General features: G+C 34.5%; 3 protein-coding genes across 3 annotated transcripts; all 3 read left to right on the top strand.

The window, feature by feature from the left end:
* Positions 1–813: 813 nt before the first annotated feature.
* Positions 814–5,022, top strand: LOC102587956 (nucleosome assembly protein 1;4-like). Its single transcript, XM_006357321.2, has 10 exons — positions 814–1,002; positions 1,093–1,136; positions 1,296–1,391; positions 3,138–3,230; positions 3,449–3,536; positions 3,615–3,682; positions 3,759–3,943; positions 4,024–4,207; positions 4,307–4,350; positions 4,516–5,022. Exons 1-10 carry the CDS (start codon positions 945–947, stop codon positions 4,703–4,705), a joined length of 1,050 nt encoding a protein of 349 aa, XP_006357383.1. The 5' UTR covers positions 814–944; the 3' UTR covers positions 4,706–5,022.
* Positions 5,023–5,519: 497 nt separating this feature from the next.
* Positions 5,520–9,487, top strand: LOC102588610 (nucleosome assembly protein 1;4-like). The gene is made up of 11 exons (XM_015313427.1): positions 5,520–5,692; positions 5,813–5,856; positions 5,947–6,042; positions 6,859–6,951; positions 7,615–7,707; positions 7,935–7,995; positions 8,088–8,149; positions 8,219–8,406; positions 8,492–8,633; positions 8,722–8,765; positions 8,925–9,487. The coding sequence occupies exons 1-11, from the start codon at positions 5,635–5,637 to the stop codon at positions 9,130–9,132; spliced, it is 1,089 nt and encodes a 362-aa protein (XP_015168913.1). The 5' UTR covers positions 5,520–5,634; the 3' UTR covers positions 9,133–9,487.
* Positions 9,488–10,126: 639 nt separating this feature from the next.
* Positions 10,127–14,699, top strand: LOC102588278 (nucleosome assembly protein 1;4-like). Its single transcript, XM_006357403.2, has 12 exons — positions 10,127–10,339; positions 10,433–10,476; positions 10,577–10,672; positions 10,937–11,029; positions 11,702–11,794; positions 12,008–12,068; positions 12,163–12,224; positions 12,306–12,493; positions 12,576–12,717; positions 12,806–12,840; positions 13,006–13,246; positions 13,549–14,699. Exons 1-12 carry the CDS (start codon positions 10,282–10,284, stop codon positions 14,212–14,214), a joined length of 1,779 nt encoding a protein of 592 aa, XP_006357465.2. The 5' UTR covers positions 10,127–10,281; the 3' UTR covers positions 14,215–14,699.
* The last annotated feature ends 6,254 nt before the right edge of the window (positions 14,700–20,953 follow it).

Here is a 20,953-nt window from a genome sequence, read left to right as displayed (position 1 = left end):
CAGTCTAACTCATGAAAATATGGGATCGGGCATCCGGGATGGCTATGACTTAAACAAAATAAGGCTGAGGTAATTCAATGATTCAATCATTGCAAATTAAGAAAATAATATTTTTTATATCTATTAAACCCTCAATTAATTACTTTAAAAAATGTTGAACTTTTTTAAAATTTTAAATTTTTAATTCATCCATTTATAATTAATAGGAGTAAAATGATAAATTCCAATCATTGTTTTATTACACCCTCAATGTGGGATATAAATAATCCCAGAATAACCAACTCCAGAATAAGTTTGTTTGTAACAAATTTTAAAGTGACAAAAAATAAATTGCGATCACAATAAAATAAGAAGAAACATAACTTTATTGATCAAGATTGCGGGTACAATTTTGTCCATCCTTGATTCTACTCGATTTATCCAAGGGACGTTAGTGGCGTATTAACTAGGATGATTTAAATTTGACCTCTATATTGAATATTCCATCAATTTGTAGAATATTCGAGACAAGGGAATTTAGTGTACCTTTTATATAGGCATGAACTAGGGCTTATGGTTGAGTAGCCTCTAAGAATTCTAATTGAAACTAAACACATTTCAAGAATTCTAATTGAAACTGAACACACATTCTAGAGTCTTAATTCGAATTAAACATATCTTGTAGAGTCCCACAAAATTTCAATATCTACAAAGTTATTTCGCAATTTCATTCCAACCAATTAAATAACCCTATCAGAAAATTAATCTCGAAACCGTCATTGCATTAAATTAAATACTATAAATAGCTGCAGGAAAGAAAATAACTTCTCGAATCTCAGCTCAAACAGAATACCGACTCATCCCATAACTGTGACTCTTCAGAGTTCCACTTTTTTCTCTTCGGTTCTTCACAATTCTTTCTGTTTCAATCACATTTTTTCCAACTCTTTCGTCACGAATTCAACATGAGCATTTCGATCAAAGATCACTCGGATTCTGATCTCCTCCCTGCCGCTGCCGCCGGTAAATTTCCGATCATACGTATATATTCAATACCACTGCTTTTCGTTCTAATTGATTCTTATTTTTCTTTATTGTATTGATTTTACGTAGCTTTGAGCGCTGAAGATCGTGCTATTTTGGTAAATGCACTCAAGGTTTGTTCTCTCTCGGTCTGTTTTTTTTTTCTTCCTGTTCGTTGTATTTTCTTTTAAATTTTCACCTGATTTTCCGTAGCTTTGAGTGTCGAAGATCGATCATACGTTTCTTGTGCATCAAGTTTCGTTTTATAATTGATTTCTTTTGGAAATGTGTAGAATAAGCTTCAGAATTTGGCTATGGAGGACTCGGACATACTTACGAGACTGTCACCACAAGTTAGGAAGCGTGTTGATGCTTTGAGAGAGTTGCAGGTTTATTATTCATATTTCTCCGTCTGACTGTTTCATTTTATATGATGGTGACTGATCGACATGGACTTGAGATGTTAATTTGACTCCTCTGTTAAATTAGTGGCAGTAATGGAAGGAGATACTGTAGTGGTTGAAAAATAGTTTAAGATAAAATTAATTTGAAAATATGGAAGTCCTGAAAGTTGTATAGTACTTACATAATCGTGTCAAATATTTTGGATTAATCCAATAAATAGAAACGGAGGGGATAATATTTTCATCAGTTCCCTTGGAAGATTCCTTTATTTTCTTTGCATTGGTAATACCTTGGAAAATTCTTTTATTGCTTTGATTTGGCTTGGCTTTTCTTTCTCAATCCTTATATGTGCTAATTAGTTTTTGTTCCACATCATTGTTTATTAGTTCATATATATTTGTCTTCCATTGTTCGCTTTAAGATCAGTGAGGCAGAAGTTTGCTCTTCTCTTATTTTCTGTATTCTGGTCCTTGTGATATATGTGGCGCTAGGAAGGTGAACTTCATATTGAAGTTTCATTAGATTTGTGTGCATGCTTTGGGGGAAGTATATCTTGGTTAATTTCTGTACTATTTCCTGATGTTTGTGATATCTTCTCGTCAAAGAAAGTAATTGAAGCAAAGATTTAACTATATTCCTCTTTTTGAATTCGATCTCTTTTGATTTTTTATAACCATGGTGTCCCAGCTTGCGCACACCTCATTAATTCCATGGGGTTCCTACTACCCCCACCAATAAAGGTAGCACAGTGATACCACAAGGTTTTGAAGCAACTATTTTGTGAACCATATGTTAGTGTTGTTGACAGTAAGTATTGTGCTTTGGATACACGTCCAGAGTATAAATTGAATGTTATATGCTGGAATAGGCAGAAACAGTTGCCTCAGTTAGCCTTCTTTTGGGTCGAGGGGTGAATAACCAGAATATTATAGGATATTTCTCCCTGACATTCTTTCCCTTAGCCTTTTATATTCTCTCAGGACATTAACATACATGGATATCTCCTTGACTCTTTCCCAAGAGAAGAACCCTGGTTAGTGCATTGATTTGAGAAACAACATTAGAACACACAGACATTAAAAAGGAAGATTCCAGTGATCAGCCTTAAGAAATTAAAAGGGAAGATTCCAGAAAATATCTCAAATCAGACAAACTGATATTATTTATAGGCCATCTTTTAGGTCTTGGAAGGCTTGAGTATGACATTGCACAAACTGGTGATTGTAACTGTCTATTTTAGTATCAGACAGTCGGGAAGGTTTCTATGCTTAGACATGCTTGATGTTCTGTTGGCGTTTGACCTGGTATTCATTCTTGCTTGTAGAAGAATAGTTTCACAGATATGATGAGTGTGACCGTGTTTATAGAGACAATAATCACCTATTGATTTCTATTGACATTTCACTTGGTGTAAGTTGTGGCCATTGAGAAACAGACTCGCGCCGTATGGTTTCTGGAGGACTCATCTCTTATCGATCGGGCTATGCTTTGGTTCCCCCCTCAACCTATCCCAATAAATGATATTTAACTGGTGTTTGTAAACTATGTTTGTAAACGAATAAACTCTCATTCTAATGATTAATTTGCTAGTTGTGAGTTTCCTTTTCAAACTTTTGGGTCCTTGGGTTTGCATTTTATATTATGTTGACTGTATTGAATCTTCCCATATATTAGATCTTAATTGCTCTTACAAAAGGTAGAAGAGAGCTTGAAGAATTTTCTGTTTATAGGGTCAACATGATGAACTGCAAGCTAAGTTTTTGGAGGAAAGTGCTGCACTTGAAACTAAATACCAGAAGCTGTATGAACCGTTGTACACAAAGGTGAAAAGGATAGTTTAATTTGTTCCACATCTGCGTGTATCTTGACAACAAAATCAGCTTCCTCCTTCCCTCCCCCTCCACCCCAAAACAAAGAAGAAAAAAAAAAGAGAGAAGAGACAGGAATAAAAAAAGAAGAAATGTAGAAGTTATAATAACTTTGCAGCTTTTTTGACTCGATATATCCCTGCTTAATTAATCATTTTGTGGCTTCTTCACAGAGATACGAAATAGTAAATGGCATTGTTGAAGTGGAAGGTGTCAATGTGGCTCCTGTGGACCAGGGTGACAATAAAGGGACAGGAGATGGTAACTTTTGACAGGCTTTTTCTTAATTGGTGTAAATTAATTGCAGAAGGGCTTTAAACTACTTCTTGTGATTTTTAGGTACAGAGAAAGGTGTTCCGAACTTCTGGCTGAATGCTATGCTGAATAACGAGATATTGGCAGAGGAGGTAAATAGCCAAAGCTATTATTGTTTCTTGCAGTAAAGTTCATACATTTAGCTAACTGCAACTCACTCTGCTTTAGATCTCAGAGTATGATGAAGGAGCTTTAGAATTCCTCAAGGATATCAAGTGGTGCAGAGTCAATGATCCAAAGGGTTTTAAGCTTGAATTCTTTTTTGATACAAACCCCTTCTTCAAGAATTCTGTATTGACAAAGACCTATCTCATGGTTGATGATGAACTACCTATATTGGAGAAAGCAATAGGGTAACTGCTGTGTTATTATTTTGGTGTGATATCTTATGGTCCTCTTTTTGTTGGTTTGTTTGACATGGGATGCGTTGCAGGACGGAAATTGAATGGTATCCAGGAAAATGCTTGACGCGGAAGATTTTCAAGAAGAAGCAAAAGAATGGATTAAATAATGTTAAGCCCGAAATCAAGGTTGAGGACTATGAAAGTTTTTTCAACTTTTTCAAACCGCCACAAGTACCTGAAGATGATGTTGGCTTTGATATTCTTAATGATGCTGTAGGTTCAACAACTTAGAAAACTTTATTGATTTTCCGTTGATTATACAAGTGTTTACTAATACTGATGTCATGATTAAACTGAATGTATTCCTTACAGCTTGAACAGCTCCAGAATCAAATGGAACACGATTATGAAATTGGGTATGTAGATTATTTCTTCTTTGCTTGGATGGTCCCTTTAGTATTTATTCACTTCTATTTAGATCTTTGTTCAAATAAATTCCCCGTTTTGTTCTATGCATCATAAGTTGCCTATGTTTTGATCAGAAGAGTGAACTCATTGGTGTTTTATGCTTCCTTTTGCAGCTCAATAATCAGGGTCAAAGTAATCCCTCATGCAGTAGCATTGTTCACTGGTGAGCTTGGTGAAAACGAGGACTATGAAGCTACGGAATATGATGATGAAGAAGAGAAGCATGAAAAGAAGTGTAACAGAGCACAAACTGAGGAAGGTCAGCAGGTGGTGAACGTCCTAATGATTGCAGAGCAAGAGTAGTTTGTAGTTGCACACTAGGTCTAGGTCACAAGCTAATGAGAAACAGCAGTCTCAGAACCTTTGGTCGATAAATTTGCCTTAGCCATTCTTTTGTACACATTTTTCCTTTGCATCAACATTCCATCACCCTTTTCTGCTTATTTTGTTTGTGAGTACTCTTGTCATCTCTAGTGGTTTGTTGGTTCTGTGGTGTGCTTTTCTTACCATGAAACATTGGTTTCTATCTCCTGTCTCTGCAGTCGTCTGTGTAGGTTGATACAATACAAACTGTGATTGCTTATTGCAAAGGTTTATACATGATTCAACTTTTGTATATATGTGCTACGTAGTATCTTTCTATAATTTCGTTTCAAGTTATGTAGATACATATATTTCTCACTTGTCTGTATCTACTTTTCCTAATACTGCAGGAGTGAAATTCACAAGCTAATATGATTTAGGAACCAATCGATGCTTCAATAGTCAACTTGTTGCTTCTGTTTTAATATTTTCAAAATTTGAACTTAACTATTACTGTGAGCTCTGGTGAATTCAGCACCAAATTTGCTCTTGTATTAGGGTGCCTAATGAAATCTATGATGTATACATAATTTTTTTCAAAGTTAATGTGCCAAGGTTAACTACATACTATGGACGGAAGTCGGAACTAATTAACTCAACTAAGGAGGAGTAAAATGAAAGAAATAAAAATATAATCGGCCTTAATTCCCGCAACTTCATATCATAATCTTTTCTCAGCAACCCAACGGCTAGGTACGGGGTACCACCTCTACAACTCGTAGTACAGCTTCAACAAGCTTGAATTCCTTAGTTTATATGGCCCACTCATTCATTCCACATATTTTTGAAAATCACTTTGCTTTTTCCCTCCCTTTCCTCCTCCACTTATAAATTTTGGGACTTAGGGTTTCCTTTTCTTCACATTCAGTATGAGTAATTTGGACATATATCAGTCCCATCTTTACCCATTCACCGCCGATGCTGCTGGTAAGTTCCCAATCCAGGCAGCGAATGCATCTCTCTACATACATTTTTAACCTTTACATTGTTTTGTTTGTTCATGGCTTTTGGATCCAAGTGATTCTTATTTGTCTTAATTCTATGTAGCTTCATATGCTGAATATCGTGCTGGGTTGGAGATTAAACAGAAGGTTGGTTCTTTTTTTTTGGTGGTTTTGTTCTGGTTCATTCTATTTTTAGTTGAAACATTTCACTTTGTTTTCTCTTTTGGAAATGTGTAGGATAACCTTCGGAAATTCAGTGGGAGTACCTTACCTAAACTTAAGAGTTTGTCACCACAAGTTTGGAAGCGTGTGGAGGCTTTGAAAAACCTTCAGGTTTTGTTATTCATATGTTTCAATTAATGTGATGTTGTTTGATCGATACTGAGTTAAGATGTTGTATTAGTGGTAGTGGAAGAAGATGCAATAACTTCTTATAAATAAATTAGTATAAGAAACAAGCAAAAAAAAATTAAAACTTGGTAAAAGTAGGGCGAGTTGGGCAATGACCATTGTTTACCCCATCTTGATTCATCTCATCTCAGCCTTTGGGTGGGTTAAGAACCTGTCCATTTATCAATCCAGTATATTTTTTACCTGCCCAAATTCAACCAAATCACGCATTTGACACCCCTACATTGAAGTTTCGTAGTTATTGTGTATATGTGTTGGATGAAGTATGTCTTAGTTAATGTGTTTACTATTTCCTGCCTTCTGTGTTTTCCTCGTTTGGAAGTTATTAAACTATAATCGCTAATCTAAGAGGGGACCAGGGAGGAAAGAAGAAAGCTGATCATATATATTGGCTTATACGTCTCTTTGAGTTAAATGTGTCACAAAAGTTTGGTTGATGAAACTGTATATAATGACTGTATTTCTGGAGGAGACGCACTGTTATTAGGCCGTTCTTTCCTCCCTATCTTCCCCCGGCCCAACAAATGATGTTTAATTTGCAGGATTACGTTTGTACATGAATAAATTCCCAAAGTAATGATTGATTTGCTTTACTATAAGTCCTTATTTTCAATCCAACTTTTTTGGTGTATTTGCGTGTCACGTTTTATTGGTGTTAGATCATCCAATATATTATGTATATTTTAACTGCTCTTGCAAAAAGAAGAAAGAGAGCTTGACAGAATTTTCTGTTCGTAGGGTCAACTTGCTGCGCTGAAAGCTTTATTGTCGGAGGAGAAGGCTGTACTTAAAGCTGGTTATGAGAAGCTGCATGAATCATTGCACACGAAGGTGAAAAGGATAATTCAACTTGTTCTGCGTCTTCATGTGTCTTGACAACAATATCTGCTCGCCCAGCCACTCCCCAATCCCTCCCCAAGAATAGAAAAACATAAAGAAAGAGAAAGGAAAGAGATACTTCTATTTTGTAGAAGTTAGAAGTTAGTACCTTGCACCTGTTTTGACTAAAACTTCTTTGGATATTGAGTCATCACTAGAGAGATTCCAAAAATTTAATATACTGAGCCATAGTATCTATCATAGAGCTATTGCACCAAACATGCAAGTTTAGTAGACATCTGGTTTTGACAAAGAAATGCGTTGCAGTATCCCTTTCAAAACAATTTTTATTCCTTTCCAACCAGGTAATCCACAAGAAGCTGTATTTAATGATTGTATTTCTAGAGGAGGCACACTGTTATAGACCATTCTTTCCCCCGTCTCCCTCGGACCAGCAAAAGATATTTAACTTGCATGACTACGTTTATACATGAGCAAATTTTCATTCTAATGGTTAATTTGCTTTACTAGGTCCTTATTTTCAATGCCAACTTTTTGGTCCTTGGAATTTCATGTCACATTCTGTTGCCTGTATTAGATCATCCAATATTTTGTACATTTTCACTGCTTTTGCAAAATAAAGAAAGAGAGATTGAAAGAATTTTCTCTTTGTAGAGTGAACGCGATGCACTACAAGCTTTATTTTCGAAGGAGAAGGCTGTACTTGAAGCCAAATATGAGAAGCTGCCAGAATCGTTGCACATGAAGGTGAAAAGGATAAATCAACTTGTGTCTTGACAAATGTAACTGCTCGCCAGCCATTCCCCAGTCCCCATCCGAAATAAAATAAATAAATAAAAAGAATATGAAAGAGATATGAAAGTATAGAAGAAAGAAATACTTCTATTTTGTTGAAGTTAGTAACCTTGCAGCTGTTTTGATTCAAATTTCTTTGAATATCCATCCTGGTTTATCATTTTCCTGTTTCTTCGCAGAGATATGAAATAGTGAATGGTATTGTTGAAGTAGAAGGTGATAATATGGGGACAGGAGATGGTAAACTGTGACATGCTCTTTCTTACATAGTTACATTCATGCAGAATTAATTGCAGACGGGATTTAATCTTTTGTTGTGAACTTTTGTACAGAGAAAGGTGTTCCCAACTTCTGGTTGACTGCAATGAAGGCCTTTGAGATATACGAAGATGAGGTAATATCATCATTTCTTGCAGTACTCTGTTGTATTGATGATTGAACTGACTGCAAAACACTGTTGCAGATGAACATCTCACCGCGGGATGAAGAAGCTTTAAAGTACCTCAAGGATATCAAGTGTTGTACAGTCGATCATCCAAAGGGTTTTAAGCTTGATTTCTTCTTCGATACAAACCCTTTTTTCAAGAATTCTGTGTTGACAAAGACTTGTCACAAAAGGATAAAAAAGGATATGGCAAATAACATAACATGGTAAATTCTTCTGTCTTGTTACTTTGGTTTGATATCTTATGATCCTTTTTGTGTTGGTTTGTTTGATGTGTGGGATGCGTTGCAGGACGGATATTGAATGGTATCCAGGAAAATGCTTGACAAAGAGGATAGTAAAATGCAATCCAAATAAGAAGTTAAAAAATGCTAAGCCCATGATCAGGAATGTGGATTGGGAAGACTTTTTCAATTTTTTCAAACCGCCACCGGTACCTAAACTTCTACTTTATTCATTTACTGTTAAATGTACCAACTTTTCATCTGATATCATAACTAAGCCAAATGTATTTCTCACAGGTTACAGGACTCCAGTGTCATATGCAAGAAGATTATGAAATTGGGTCTGCACATTTCTTCTTTGCTTGGATTGTGCCTCTAGTACAAATTCACTTTATTTAGACTGTCCTTTTAAATTCCACTTTTGTTCTACACATCATAAGTTGCTATTGTTTGAATTAGAAGAGTATATTTGATGTTATATTTTCTGCTTCCATTCGCAGCTCAATATTTCGGAACAAAATAATCCCTCAAGCAGTGAAGTGGTTTACTCGTGGTGTAGCTGAAAAAGAAGACTCTAAGAAAATGGAATATCATTTTACTCGACATGTAACGAGGCAAGACAATTTTGAAGAAGACGACGACAGTGAGGATGATTATGATCATCATCATGTTGGATATCAACATCATAGTGGATACCACTCCTGTTAATGGAAAGTCCATATGAATTCCAGTTTTCCTAAGAATGAACAGCAGATATATTTATCAGGAGTTCGGACAAGTCAATTGACAACAAAGCTTTACAATGACAACAATGTTGGAATTGGTCTGTCTTCTGGTTTTGAAAATGCAAACAAGAAAATAACTCTTTTCCTACTCTTTATTTTTGTGGACTCCTTTTTGTTTATTCTTCCCTTATCGTACGTGAAAGACAAAGTGTCTCTCATTGGTTGTGGAAAAAAACTTTTCTTCTCCTTGTATTGAATTGTTTTCCCTAGGGATTGTAAAGAGCTAGTACAAGGGAGTGGTCTCGTATAAATGAGAATTGGACTTACAAGACAAAACACAGGTTGATTTGACCCCTCTTGCGTGAGATGTATGTGATGCCTAATCCAAAATCTGATTTTTCAAGAAAATTGTGTGTAAAAACAAGTCTGCAAGAACGTGTGTAGATTCATTTTCTCTTTAATGACTAATTTATTTGATGATTTCAATGACCCATTTAGATTTATAGCCTATATAAACCAACCAGCCTACACCGAATTACTATCTTCTTCAAAGTTCTTCTCCTCCTAGTTAGCATTTGTTTCTGCAAACTCCAAACTTCCATCCACTAATGTAAGTGTTTGGGAGTGATCTGCCCATTGTTCATTGTGTAAATTTGAAAAAAGTAGTTTTGTTTTTAAAGTGAAAAATGATATTTGAAAATCGATTATGTTTGGCTATGGATACAAATTGAAGTTTTGACTTTTTGTGAGTAATTTGGAGTGGAAAAAGTGAAAGCATTTTTGTTGTTTTTCAAAATCCGGAAGAAGTTGAATTTCGAAGTTCTTTAGCTAAATGTGTTTTTCCAAGTTAAACCTCGAAAAAAGTGAAAATTTCATGATCATATGCGGGAAGTGAGCCCCAAGAAACTCCAATGTTGTTTCCTCAGCAACCCAACGACTAGGTACCACCTCCACAACTCATGGTACAACTTCCACAAGCTTGAATTCGTTAGTTTTATTCTCACGACGTGACAGATTCTGGGCCCGCTCACTCATCCCCGTATCTTTTTGAAAATCTCTTTGGAGTTTCCCTCCTTTTTCTCTCCCACTTATAAATTTTGGGACTTAGGGTTTCTCTTTCTTCACATTCAGTATGACTAATTTGAACATATATCAGACCCATCTCTACCCATTCACCGCCGATGCCGCCGGTAAATTCCTAATCTAGGCAGCGAATGCACTATTTTATACTGTTGTCAGTTTTCTTTTGTGTGTTGATTCTTATTTGTCTTACTTCTATGTAGCTTCGTATGCTGAATATCGTTCTGAGTTGGAGATTGAACGGAAGGTTGGTTCGTTTTTATGTGTTTTTGTTCTATTTTCGTTCAAATATTTCACTTTGTTTTCTTGTATATTGTAGTAATTTCTATTGTATTGGAAATGTGTAGGATAACATTCGGAAATTAGTTGGGAGTCCCTTGGCGATACTTAAGACTTTGTCACCACAAGTTAGGAAGCGTGTGGAGGCTTTGAGAAACCTTCAGGTTTATTATTCAACTAATGTGATGTTGTTCGATCGACATTGAGTTAAGATGTTATGTTAGTGGTAGTGGAAGAAGATACTATAATTGCCCAGAAGTTACTTTAATGGAAAAAAATCAAATATTAAGATCTGAATACTTAAATTAAGATACTATAATTTCAAGTCACATTCTGATGCTTGTATTAGATCATCCAATATATTGTGTAGATTTTAACTGCTCTTGCAAAAGGAAGAAAGAGAGCTTGACAGAATTTTCCGTTTGTAGGGTCAACCTGTTGCGCTGAAAGCTTTATTGTCAGAGGAGAAGGCTGTACTTAAAGCCGGTTATGAGAAAGTGCTTGAATCGTTGCACACGAAGGTGAAAAAGGCTAATTCAATTTGTTCTGCATCTTCATGTGTCTTGACAACAATATCTGCTTGCCCAGCCACTCCCCAATCCCCGCCCCCAATAAAAAGAATGAAAAAGGAACATATAGGAAAGTAAAGAAGGAAGAGATACTTCTATTTTGTAGAAGTTAGTACCTTGCAACTGTTTTGACTCAAATTTCTTTGGATATTGAGTCATCACTACAGAGATCCCCAAAAATTAATTTACCGAGCCATATGATCTATCATAGAGCTATTCCACCAAATATACAAGTTTTGTAGACATCTGGTTTTGACAAAGAAATGTGTTGTGGTATCCCTTTAAAGCAATTTTCATTCCTTTCCAACCAGATAATCCATAAGAAGCTGTATTTAATGACTGTACTTCTGGAGGTGACATACTGCTATAGGCCAGTCTTCTCTTCCCATCTCCCCGGACCAGCAAAAGATATTTAATTTGCATGACTTCATTTACACACGAATAAATTTTCATTGTAATGATTAATTTTCTTTACTTTCATGTCCCCATTATCAATGCCAACTTTTGGTCCTTGGATTTTCATGTCACATTCTGTTGCATGTATTAGATCATCCAACATTGTGTACATTTTCACTGCTCTTGCGAAAGGAAGAAAGAGAGATTGACAGAATTTTCTGTTTGTAGAGTGAACGTGATGGGCTTAAAGCTTTATTTTCGAAGGAGAAGGCTGTACTTGAAGCTAAATATGAGAAGCTGCATGGATCGTTGAACTTGAAGGTGAAAAGGATAACTCAACTTGTGCCATCAACGTAACTGCTTGCCAGCCACTCCCCAATCCCCACCCCAAATAAAAAAGAAAAAGAAAGAGATAGGAAAAATAGAGAAGGAAGAAATATTTCTATTTTGTAGAAGTTAGTAATCTTGCAGCTGTTTTGACTCAAATTTCTTTGGAAATCCATCCTGGTTAATCATTTTCTGGTTTCTTTGCAGAGATATGAAATAGTAAATGGTGTTGTTGAAGTGAAAGGTGATAATATGGGGACAGGAGATGGTAAACTGTGACATGCTCTTTCTTACATAGGTACATTCATGCAGAATTAATTGCAGACGGGCTTTAATCTTGTTGTTATGAACTTTTGATACAGAGAAAGGTGTTCCCAACTTCTGGCTGACTGCATTGAAGTCCTATGCGAAATATGAAGAGGAGGTAAATAATTAAAGTTATCATTGTTTCTTGCAGTAATCCATATATTGATGATTGAACTGACCGCAAGTCACTCTGTGGTAGATCTACATCTCAAAGCGGGATGCAGAAGCTTTAAAATTCCTCAAGGATATTAAGTGGTGCAGGGTCGATCATCCAAAGGGTTTTAAGTTTGATTTCTTTTTTGATACAAACCCCTTTTTCAAGAATTCTGTATTGACAAAGACCTGTCACAAAAGGGTAAATATGGCTATGGCAGAAGACGGAACATGGTAAATTCTGCTGTCTTATAATTTTGGTTCGATATCTTATGATCCTTTTTGTGTTGGTTTGTTTGATGAGTGGGTGTTACAGGACGGATATTGAATGGTTTCCAGGAGAATGCTTGACAAAGAAGATTGTAAAATGCAATCCAAATAAGAGGTTAATAAGTGCTAAACCAATGATCAGAACTGTCAATTGTCAAAGTTTTTTCAGTTTTTTCAAACAGCCACCGGTACCTAAACTTCGACTTAATTCATTCACTGTTAAATGTACTAATATTTCATCTGAAGTCATAACTAAGCCAAATGTATTTCTGACAGGTCACAGAACTCCCGTATCATATGCAAGAAATTGGGTCTGTAGATCATTTCTCTTTGCTTGGATGTTGCCTTTTGAGTTGATCACTTTTATTTATATTGTTGTCCTTATAAATTCCACTTTTTGTTCTATGCATCATAAGTTGCCGTTGTTTGAATCAGAAGAGTAAATGTGATGTTATATTTTCTGCTTCCATTCACAGCTCAATAATTCGGAACAAAATAAGCTCTCAAGCAGTGTTGTGGTTTACTGGTGAGGCTAAACATGATGAAGACGGCAATGATTATGATGATGAAGATGACGACGATGATTATGAGGACGACAACAACGATGACGACAATGATTATGATTATGATTATGATGATGTCGACGACAACGACGATGAATATGCCGAGTATTATGATGGGGAAGAAGAGGAAGAAGAAGAGAAGCCGGAAAAGAAGGTGACATTTGTTTTCCCTGCTTCTATTCAACTAATTTCCTTGCCGCACAGTTTTCTCTACCCTAAAAAATTGAAAAGGGTCCTCTTCATTTTCTTTCAGCTCTATTCTCCGGTGATTCCTATCTCCATTTTACCCTTTCCTCTCCTCCATTTTACTCTTCTAGAGTTTTTTCCTTATTACTGATTAATTACAAGAGGAGATGGAACTGAAAAAGAAAAAAAAGGTATCATTTTTGTTTTGGAAGCTTCTATGGAAGTCTAAACTTTGTTGTTCTAGAAGGTTCTGAGGATACTTATGTGCAGATTCAAGTGCAGCATCGGAGTCCAGTGACGAGAGGAATTGGTGTGGCAGCAGCCGCAGCTACTGGTAGCACTGCCACCACAGCTGTTCCAGGTGGTGTTGCAAACCAGTTCAAGCCTACGTCTCTGTACATAGGAGACTTGGACATCAACGTGACAGATACACAACTGTACCAGCTGTTTAACCAAGCGGGTCAGGTTATATCGGTTAGGATTTGTAGGGACTTTAGCACTCGGAGATCCCTTGGCTATGGCTTCGTCAACTACAGCAACCCTCAGGATGCTGCAAGGGCAATGGAGATGTTAGATTTCACTCCTGTTAATGGAAAGTCCATTAGGGTGAAGCGCTCTCATAGGGATCCTAATTCTCCTAAGAATAGAACAGCTAATCTATTTATCAGGAATTTGGACAAGTCAATCGACATCGAAGCTTTACATGACACCTTTTCAAGCTTTGGCCACATTCCTTCTTGCAAGATAGTTACTGATTCTAATGGCCAGTCGAAGGGTTATGGTTTTGTACAATTTGACAATGATGAATCCGCTCAAAGTGCCATAGATAAGTTAAATGGTATGCTCATCAATGGTAAGCAAGTGTATGTTGCACATGCTCTTTGCAAAGAGAAGAGTGGCAGAGGCACAAGCTGGGGAAGGTCAATGGAGTGGTGAATGTCCTCCAGTGCACAGGCAATAGTAATTTGTGGGGGTTGCCCACTAGGTTAAAAGCTATGGGGAAGGACCAATCTTGAAACCCTTGGTTGATAAATTTTCCTTCGCCTCATTTTGGTATGTTCACCTTTCCTTTTTGTCTATTACTTTTTGCCATCTTTCTCTTAGTCTTTACTTGTTGGCAGTGATTTTGTGATCTCTCAGGGTTATATTTTGTTGCCTGTTGTCAGCCTTTTGTTGTCATGATATGTTTGGCTTTCTTCCCCACCTTTTTCTATCATCCTCCTCTCTACCGCCCTATGTAGTTTGTTACAGCTATGATTGTCTACTGTGAAGGTTAATAGATGATCCAATTTTGTATCTACTATATATATATAGTTTGTTACAGCTATGATTGTCTACTGTGAAGGTTAATAGATGATCCAATTTTGTATCTACTATATATATATATATACTAGCTGCCTAGTAAATATCATTTCGGATTATGTAAATATGTTATCGAATCCTGTGTTTTTACTTCTCTTTATTAATGATAAAAATACTGTAAGAATGAAATTTTCTATAATGAACTGCCAATGTGTAAAGGGAGGAGAATCCTAAATAGAAATGAGAAATTTGCGGCCAGTAAAGTCAAACTCAAACAGCACGCCAAAAACATGGGTCATTACCTGATTGCCAAACTTGTTCTTGACAAGAGAGAGTTGCTCCGATGGTAGACACCCTTCACTTTCAACTTGAATGTGATGAGTTCAAATCACAAGGGAGCAAAAATGGGGGCATCTAGTGAGAGGGGTAAAAAAATGAATAAAAAATAGGGCTGGCATATTGGCTAGCTGAAAGGGATGTCTGATTTTGATTAAACAAGAGTGAGAAATATCCTGAATTTGAGTGATTGTAATATGGGCATATGCCTTCCTCCTACCCGTGAGCATGAGGTCCCCATTGTGATTTGTGTGTGAATTTGAAACTAATAATCGAGGTCTGGCAGATTGGCTTATCACGTTTAATTTATAACAAAGCCAATTGCATGTTGACACTTGTTTGGTCAGTTTGAGTTGGTGACTTGGAAGAAAAGTACTACCTACCTTCCTGTGTCCGTAAAATGAGAAGTTTATAGTTAAATTATTTTTGAATATAAGTTGAATTCTTTTACGAGATAGAGACACATATGGGCCATAGAGAGCTATGTTTATTGTCGGGTCACGGACGACTCTGCTCATGCGTCCCCATCAGCCAGACAGTCACTCCTTTGCAGCTTCCCGGAAGTTGTGACTTGTGAGTAGAATTTTCCTCTTTAATCTGCTGTGTACTTTCTGAATATAAATAAACACAATAACAAAATATACTCAAGGCATTTCCCACAGGCTTTTAGTTTTGTTCTTTCTTTTATTTTGGGGCAGGGTTTTGAGTGCGGGATTTCGGGAATCTAATATCTTTATATTGAGAAATCTATTAAATATATAAGAAATATGTGTTGAAAATCTAGTAACAAAGTATGTACTTGGTCCAGCGGTAAAAAATGGAACTCACTTAAGCTTTGTTGCTCTCATTCATGAGGGTTCAATTTTCCAAGGGCACTTATAACAGAGTTCTTGTTTCTTTTTTAATATGAGATCGTTAGAAACTCATGAACTTCAAAACTTATATTTGATTTAGCTAAATTGTCCTTTTTAGTGAGAATATGTACCGTTCTAAGCAGGGTCGATGATAAGTATTAGCATTTACGCCTTCCACAAGTAATATTTTTTATTTTCTTATCAAATATCAATATGAAAATTAAAAAGATCATTTATTTTTCGACAAAGTACTTTTCCTTCATACACCCTTCAACATTTTCAGAATCGAAGTTTCACCACCACTCTTTAAATAAAATATTTTCCCTTCATTTTCTTAATAATATAAAATTATGAAATTGGCACGTACGGAGATGTAAATAAGTGTTCTATTGGAAATGAATGTGGTTATTTCTTTTTTAATTAGAGGCCTGTTTTAAGTTTTGAGTATGAAAAAAATTCTTTGGTAGGAAATGTTTCTGCTGAGATTTTTGAGTATTTGAATTAGTCAAATTTCAATACGAATATTATAGAAGTGCTATTACATGTAATAAATAAATTAAACAAAAGACAAAAGTGGGTCCCTTCTTGCTAATTTCCTCTGCTCTACAGCATCCAGCACTTAATAAGCTTTCTCCTTCATAGTGGCGGCCATAAATTTTACGAAGGGATGTCCCAATATAAAAAGTAATCACACGATAAATAGAAATAAGGAAAGTTATATATATTAGATATCGGTGTCCGCGCTAGCACGGGCTCAATATGTATTATTTTTTATTTCAATTTATATGACACATATAAAATTAAAGAGTTAATCAAACTTTAATATTAATTTTAAATAATTCAAATTTTTAATTATTGTTAACTATGGTAAAAATTTTTTATGTCTTTTAACATTATAAATTGCTAATTATTATTGTATGATTTGTAATATCTTTTATGCAATTTTCAAGTAATAAAGGTTATTTCTTCTTTCTCAATTTATGTGGTACTAATAAAATTTCAAGATTCAATCAATTTTTTTTGTCTTTGAAATATTTCTAATTGTTAATTACTGTAATTTATAGTACTTTTTAAATAATATATATAATTTCATTTCTCCCAATTTATGTGTGACCGATAAAATTTGAAGAGTCCATCAGATCTTTTATATATTTTTATATCTTTTGAATATTTAAGTAAATTATTATCCTGATTTATAATATTTTATAAAATTTATTTAAAAAATTAAAAAAAAAACGAATTCATCGTAGGAAAATTACCAAAGTATCCTTCAATACATCAATAATGGGTCCCACTTTTTGTTTAAAAAATATGCATATGGGGAGGATATTTTTTGTCCAAAGTGGAAATAGAATAAGTATAAAGCATTAAAGTCTTTTAAAATTTTAAATTGTCAATTATTATCATATGATTTGTAATATTTTTACGCAGCTTTCAAATAATAGAGCTCATTTCTTCTTTCTTAATTTATGTGGTACTAATAAAATTTTCGAGATTCAATTAATTTTTTTTTATCTTTGAAATATTTCTAGTTGTTACTGTTGTCACAGAGTTACCATCAAGGATAGTTCCGTCATTTGATTCTAATCTGAGCTACTAACATGCCCAGGTGTGGGTTTCCGTTTAAACACAGTAATAACTCACACGTCTTTTTTCCATCTTTCAAGTTCCCACTGACGATTCCCAAGGAGGAAAAATGGTGATTGTTCCGATTTCCCTTTTTGCTTTGCTGCTTCTTTATCATTCTTAACTCAAACTTTTCTATTTCTTTTTATACATCAAACATGCATATATTGTCCACAAATAACTGGTCATAAGAGTTGTTGTCAAGGTCCTGTTCTGTATAAGGTATCTGATTCATTGTCTAACTGACCAAATAAAAAGCTGTGTGGGGAAGATAATCTTGGTACAAAGTGCTAAATATGATAAACTGATATAAGCTCTCTCAAGTAAAATAAGTAATTTTTAAGAAGAATTTTGAGGGAGCCCTATTCTCCATCAACTTTCGAAAAGGTAACTTCTTGTTCTTCAATCATGAAAAAACACTCCCAAGTCTCCAAGAAAGCAAAATCAGAGCAAACAAATCAGTGACTTTCAGACCGAGTACATACTTAAAATCCATTAACATGTAAAAAATGCTATGCAATCAACCATTTCAAATGAAAAAGAAGGTGAAATATTTTTCTGCTAAAGCATCATATTAGTCATTTTTTCAAATGTACATATCATCTTGTTTATTCTCATAATTTTCCTTTGGTTCTGTACAACAATATTTCAAACACCAAAGAACTGTCAAAATAGCCGTGATATATGCCCTGTAAACACCATATGCTTTTCATGAGATATTCTCTCTGTCACTTAAAACCGACAAAAACCATCAAATGTTCAATTTTCTATTTCAAAGTTGCTGGTGAAATCTTAGTCAAAAGCACACTAACTTCACCAAACATTCTCAAATTTGATATTTAATCTCACTAAAAGATCTCTAATAAAATCCAACAACACATGATCTAAATAATACACAATTTGGGGAAACCCAATTTAAAAGTCAAATTTTGAAGCTTCGGACTTTCTTCGTCTAGATCAGACAAAAGAAGCCACATTATAAAGCTCAAATGGTCTCCAAATCATTTACAAACCATCACAATTCAGTTCAATAAAGTTTTCTTTTGATATATCCAAAACGGCAAACTTCAAATTTCGAAAGATTCCGTAACTCTGTTATATTTAATCCAACATTAAGCTTCAATTTCGGGAAAATATATTTTAAGCTCAAAAACTTATTTTTAATTGAGTTCACAAACTAAAATACAAATATTTGAAAGTAAATAAAATTAGTGCATGTGTGAATAATCAGAGTAGGAGATTTGGAAGCCAGTCGAGCCAAAACTGAAAATTTGTTTTTTAAAAAGCAAATAGTGAGATATCAAATTAAATTTTTCTGAGAAGAAAATCAAAATAGAGAGAGAAAATTAATACTCCCTCCGTTTCACAAAGAATGACCTCCTTTCCTTTTTAATCAGTTTAAAAAAGAATGACCTTTTTCTTTTTTTGGTAACATTTTACTTTTTGCTTTCCACGTGGCATGTTTAAAACCACAAGATTAAGGGCAATTTTGTACATTTGACATAACTTTAATTTAGGACCACAAGATTCAAAAGTCTTCTTTATTTACTTAAACTCTGTGCCAAGTCAAACCAGGTCATTTTTTGTGAAACGGAGGGAGTAACAAAGATCCATGGAAGTGAGAGGAGAGAGACAAATGAAAATCGAAGATTGAAAAAGGAGAATTGAAAAACAGTAGTTAAAGATGTGTCAGCCTAGAAAGGAAAACAACAAAGGCTTAATACGTGTTAACATTATAGGAAAAGTGGTACTATTTACCAATAAGAAAATGACTTGACATTAAATTATGGTACAATAAATATTACTTTTTGTACAAGTATTTGTTGCTGTGTACGTCCTTTAGAAGTGCCACTTCTAAATAAAAGTAATATATATATATGACTTAGCTGGTTTGGAGAATGATTATTTATATAGATGACTTGAGATCGATTCTTCCTCAATGCCTTTTGAGTTAAATTTATCGCATAGAACATGTGTAGTGCATTTTATATTTTATTCAGCCAAAGAATAGAAGTCGTGACAGAGATCGTAGCTCCAGCTCGCTGCGCCTTGATTTCTTTTGATCTCTTAATTTGCTGTCATGCATATACGATCATATTATTATTATACTAGTAATACTAATAGGTCGTGAATTATTTTGGAATATAATGGACCCCAATGCTTTTCCTTTTGCCTCCTCGTGAACTCACAACAGAATTATCCTACGTACCGATAACTACTAGGAATTTTAATTTTTTTTTAAAAAAAAAACTACTAGGAGTATTAGAATATACTCAAAATCTGTTAAAGCCAAATTGACTGTATTTTACCTCCAATAACTAAAGATCTTCAAGAAACACTTTGTTAAATTCTCGAAGCTCAGTCCAGAGTAGGTTTTCCTCATAGGATCAAAGGTTTGGCTTAAAGGAAAATGCTTCCTCAGAAAATAGTAAACGATTTACTTAATTTTTCTTGTTTGATAAATAAATAAATAAAAAGTATTATTTTAAAAATATTTATATATAATATAGTCAAACACTATAACAAAGGTCGGGGATAGGTGAGAATGGATTTTGGGGTGGGCCCTTAGGGTGGGTAGCGAGAGTGCAGGGATGTGTGGAGTATTGGGAGTGGGAGATAATTAACCTGAAATGTCACTTATAAAATTGGTTTTCTTCTACTCTCCCTAGAAAGATTATTTTTCTGATTTTTAAGAAACTATTTTTTCTAAAAATAAGAATAATTATATTTTAACCAACAAAATATGGGGAAATTGAAAACTCCACACCAAAAACACACACACAGCCTCTAAAAACAATATGACAAACTGAAAACCAATATATATTATATTTTTTCCTACTTAATTTTCTTTATCTTTTTCCCTTATAAAACATAAAATCATATAAAATCATAGTAAGGAATATTAATTGCTCGTCAAATGGTCAATGCAGACTTTTCTTTCCATAATAAGCTGCCACATATTTTTTCTTTTTTCTTTTTTGGCGTCTTGAAGAAGTAATAAGAAAAAAATCAAAAGTTTGCGATTGCAATTAATTATCTATTGAATGAAAATGATTTAGTGTAAAATATGTATATCATTATTATTAGAATAAACCAATCTAATGCAAAGAAGTCAAAAAAAGACAATAGTTTAACCAAGTTGTTTATTAATAAATAAAATAAAACTAACCAAGTTGTCTATCAATAATAATTTTATTGAGGGAGTTCAAAAAGTGAAATAAAGCAAGAGCTTTAATTAAACCGGGAGATTATTTTATAATACGTCCAATTTGTGACATGGAGTATTAATCAAGCTTAATAATAGGATGTAGTTGTCAAATCTAATCTTGTCCTTAATTACTCATTTTTCTTTTGTTGAGAAAGTAGGATTGAAATCAATTTGATAAATATAGGTCAAAAAAGTTCTTAACTAAAGTGAATATATACCTCCATGTAGGGGTGTACATGGTCGGGTTGGTTCGGATTTTTCAAATATCAAATCAAACCATTTATGTCAGATTTTTAAATTTATAAACCAAACCAATAAAATTCGGGTTTTTCAACCTAGGGTTTTTTTG

The sequence above is a fragment of the Solanum tuberosum genome, unplaced genomic scaffold (assembly GCF_000226075.1).
Source record: "Solanum tuberosum cultivar DM 1-3 516 R44 unplaced genomic scaffold, SolTub_3.0 scf00246, whole genome shotgun sequence".
In the NCBI taxonomy this organism is placed as follows: domain Eukaryota; kingdom Viridiplantae; phylum Streptophyta; class Magnoliopsida; order Solanales; family Solanaceae; genus Solanum; species Solanum tuberosum.
Note: the sequence above shows the minus strand (reverse complement) of the source record. Positions and strands in the feature narration are given on the sequence as shown.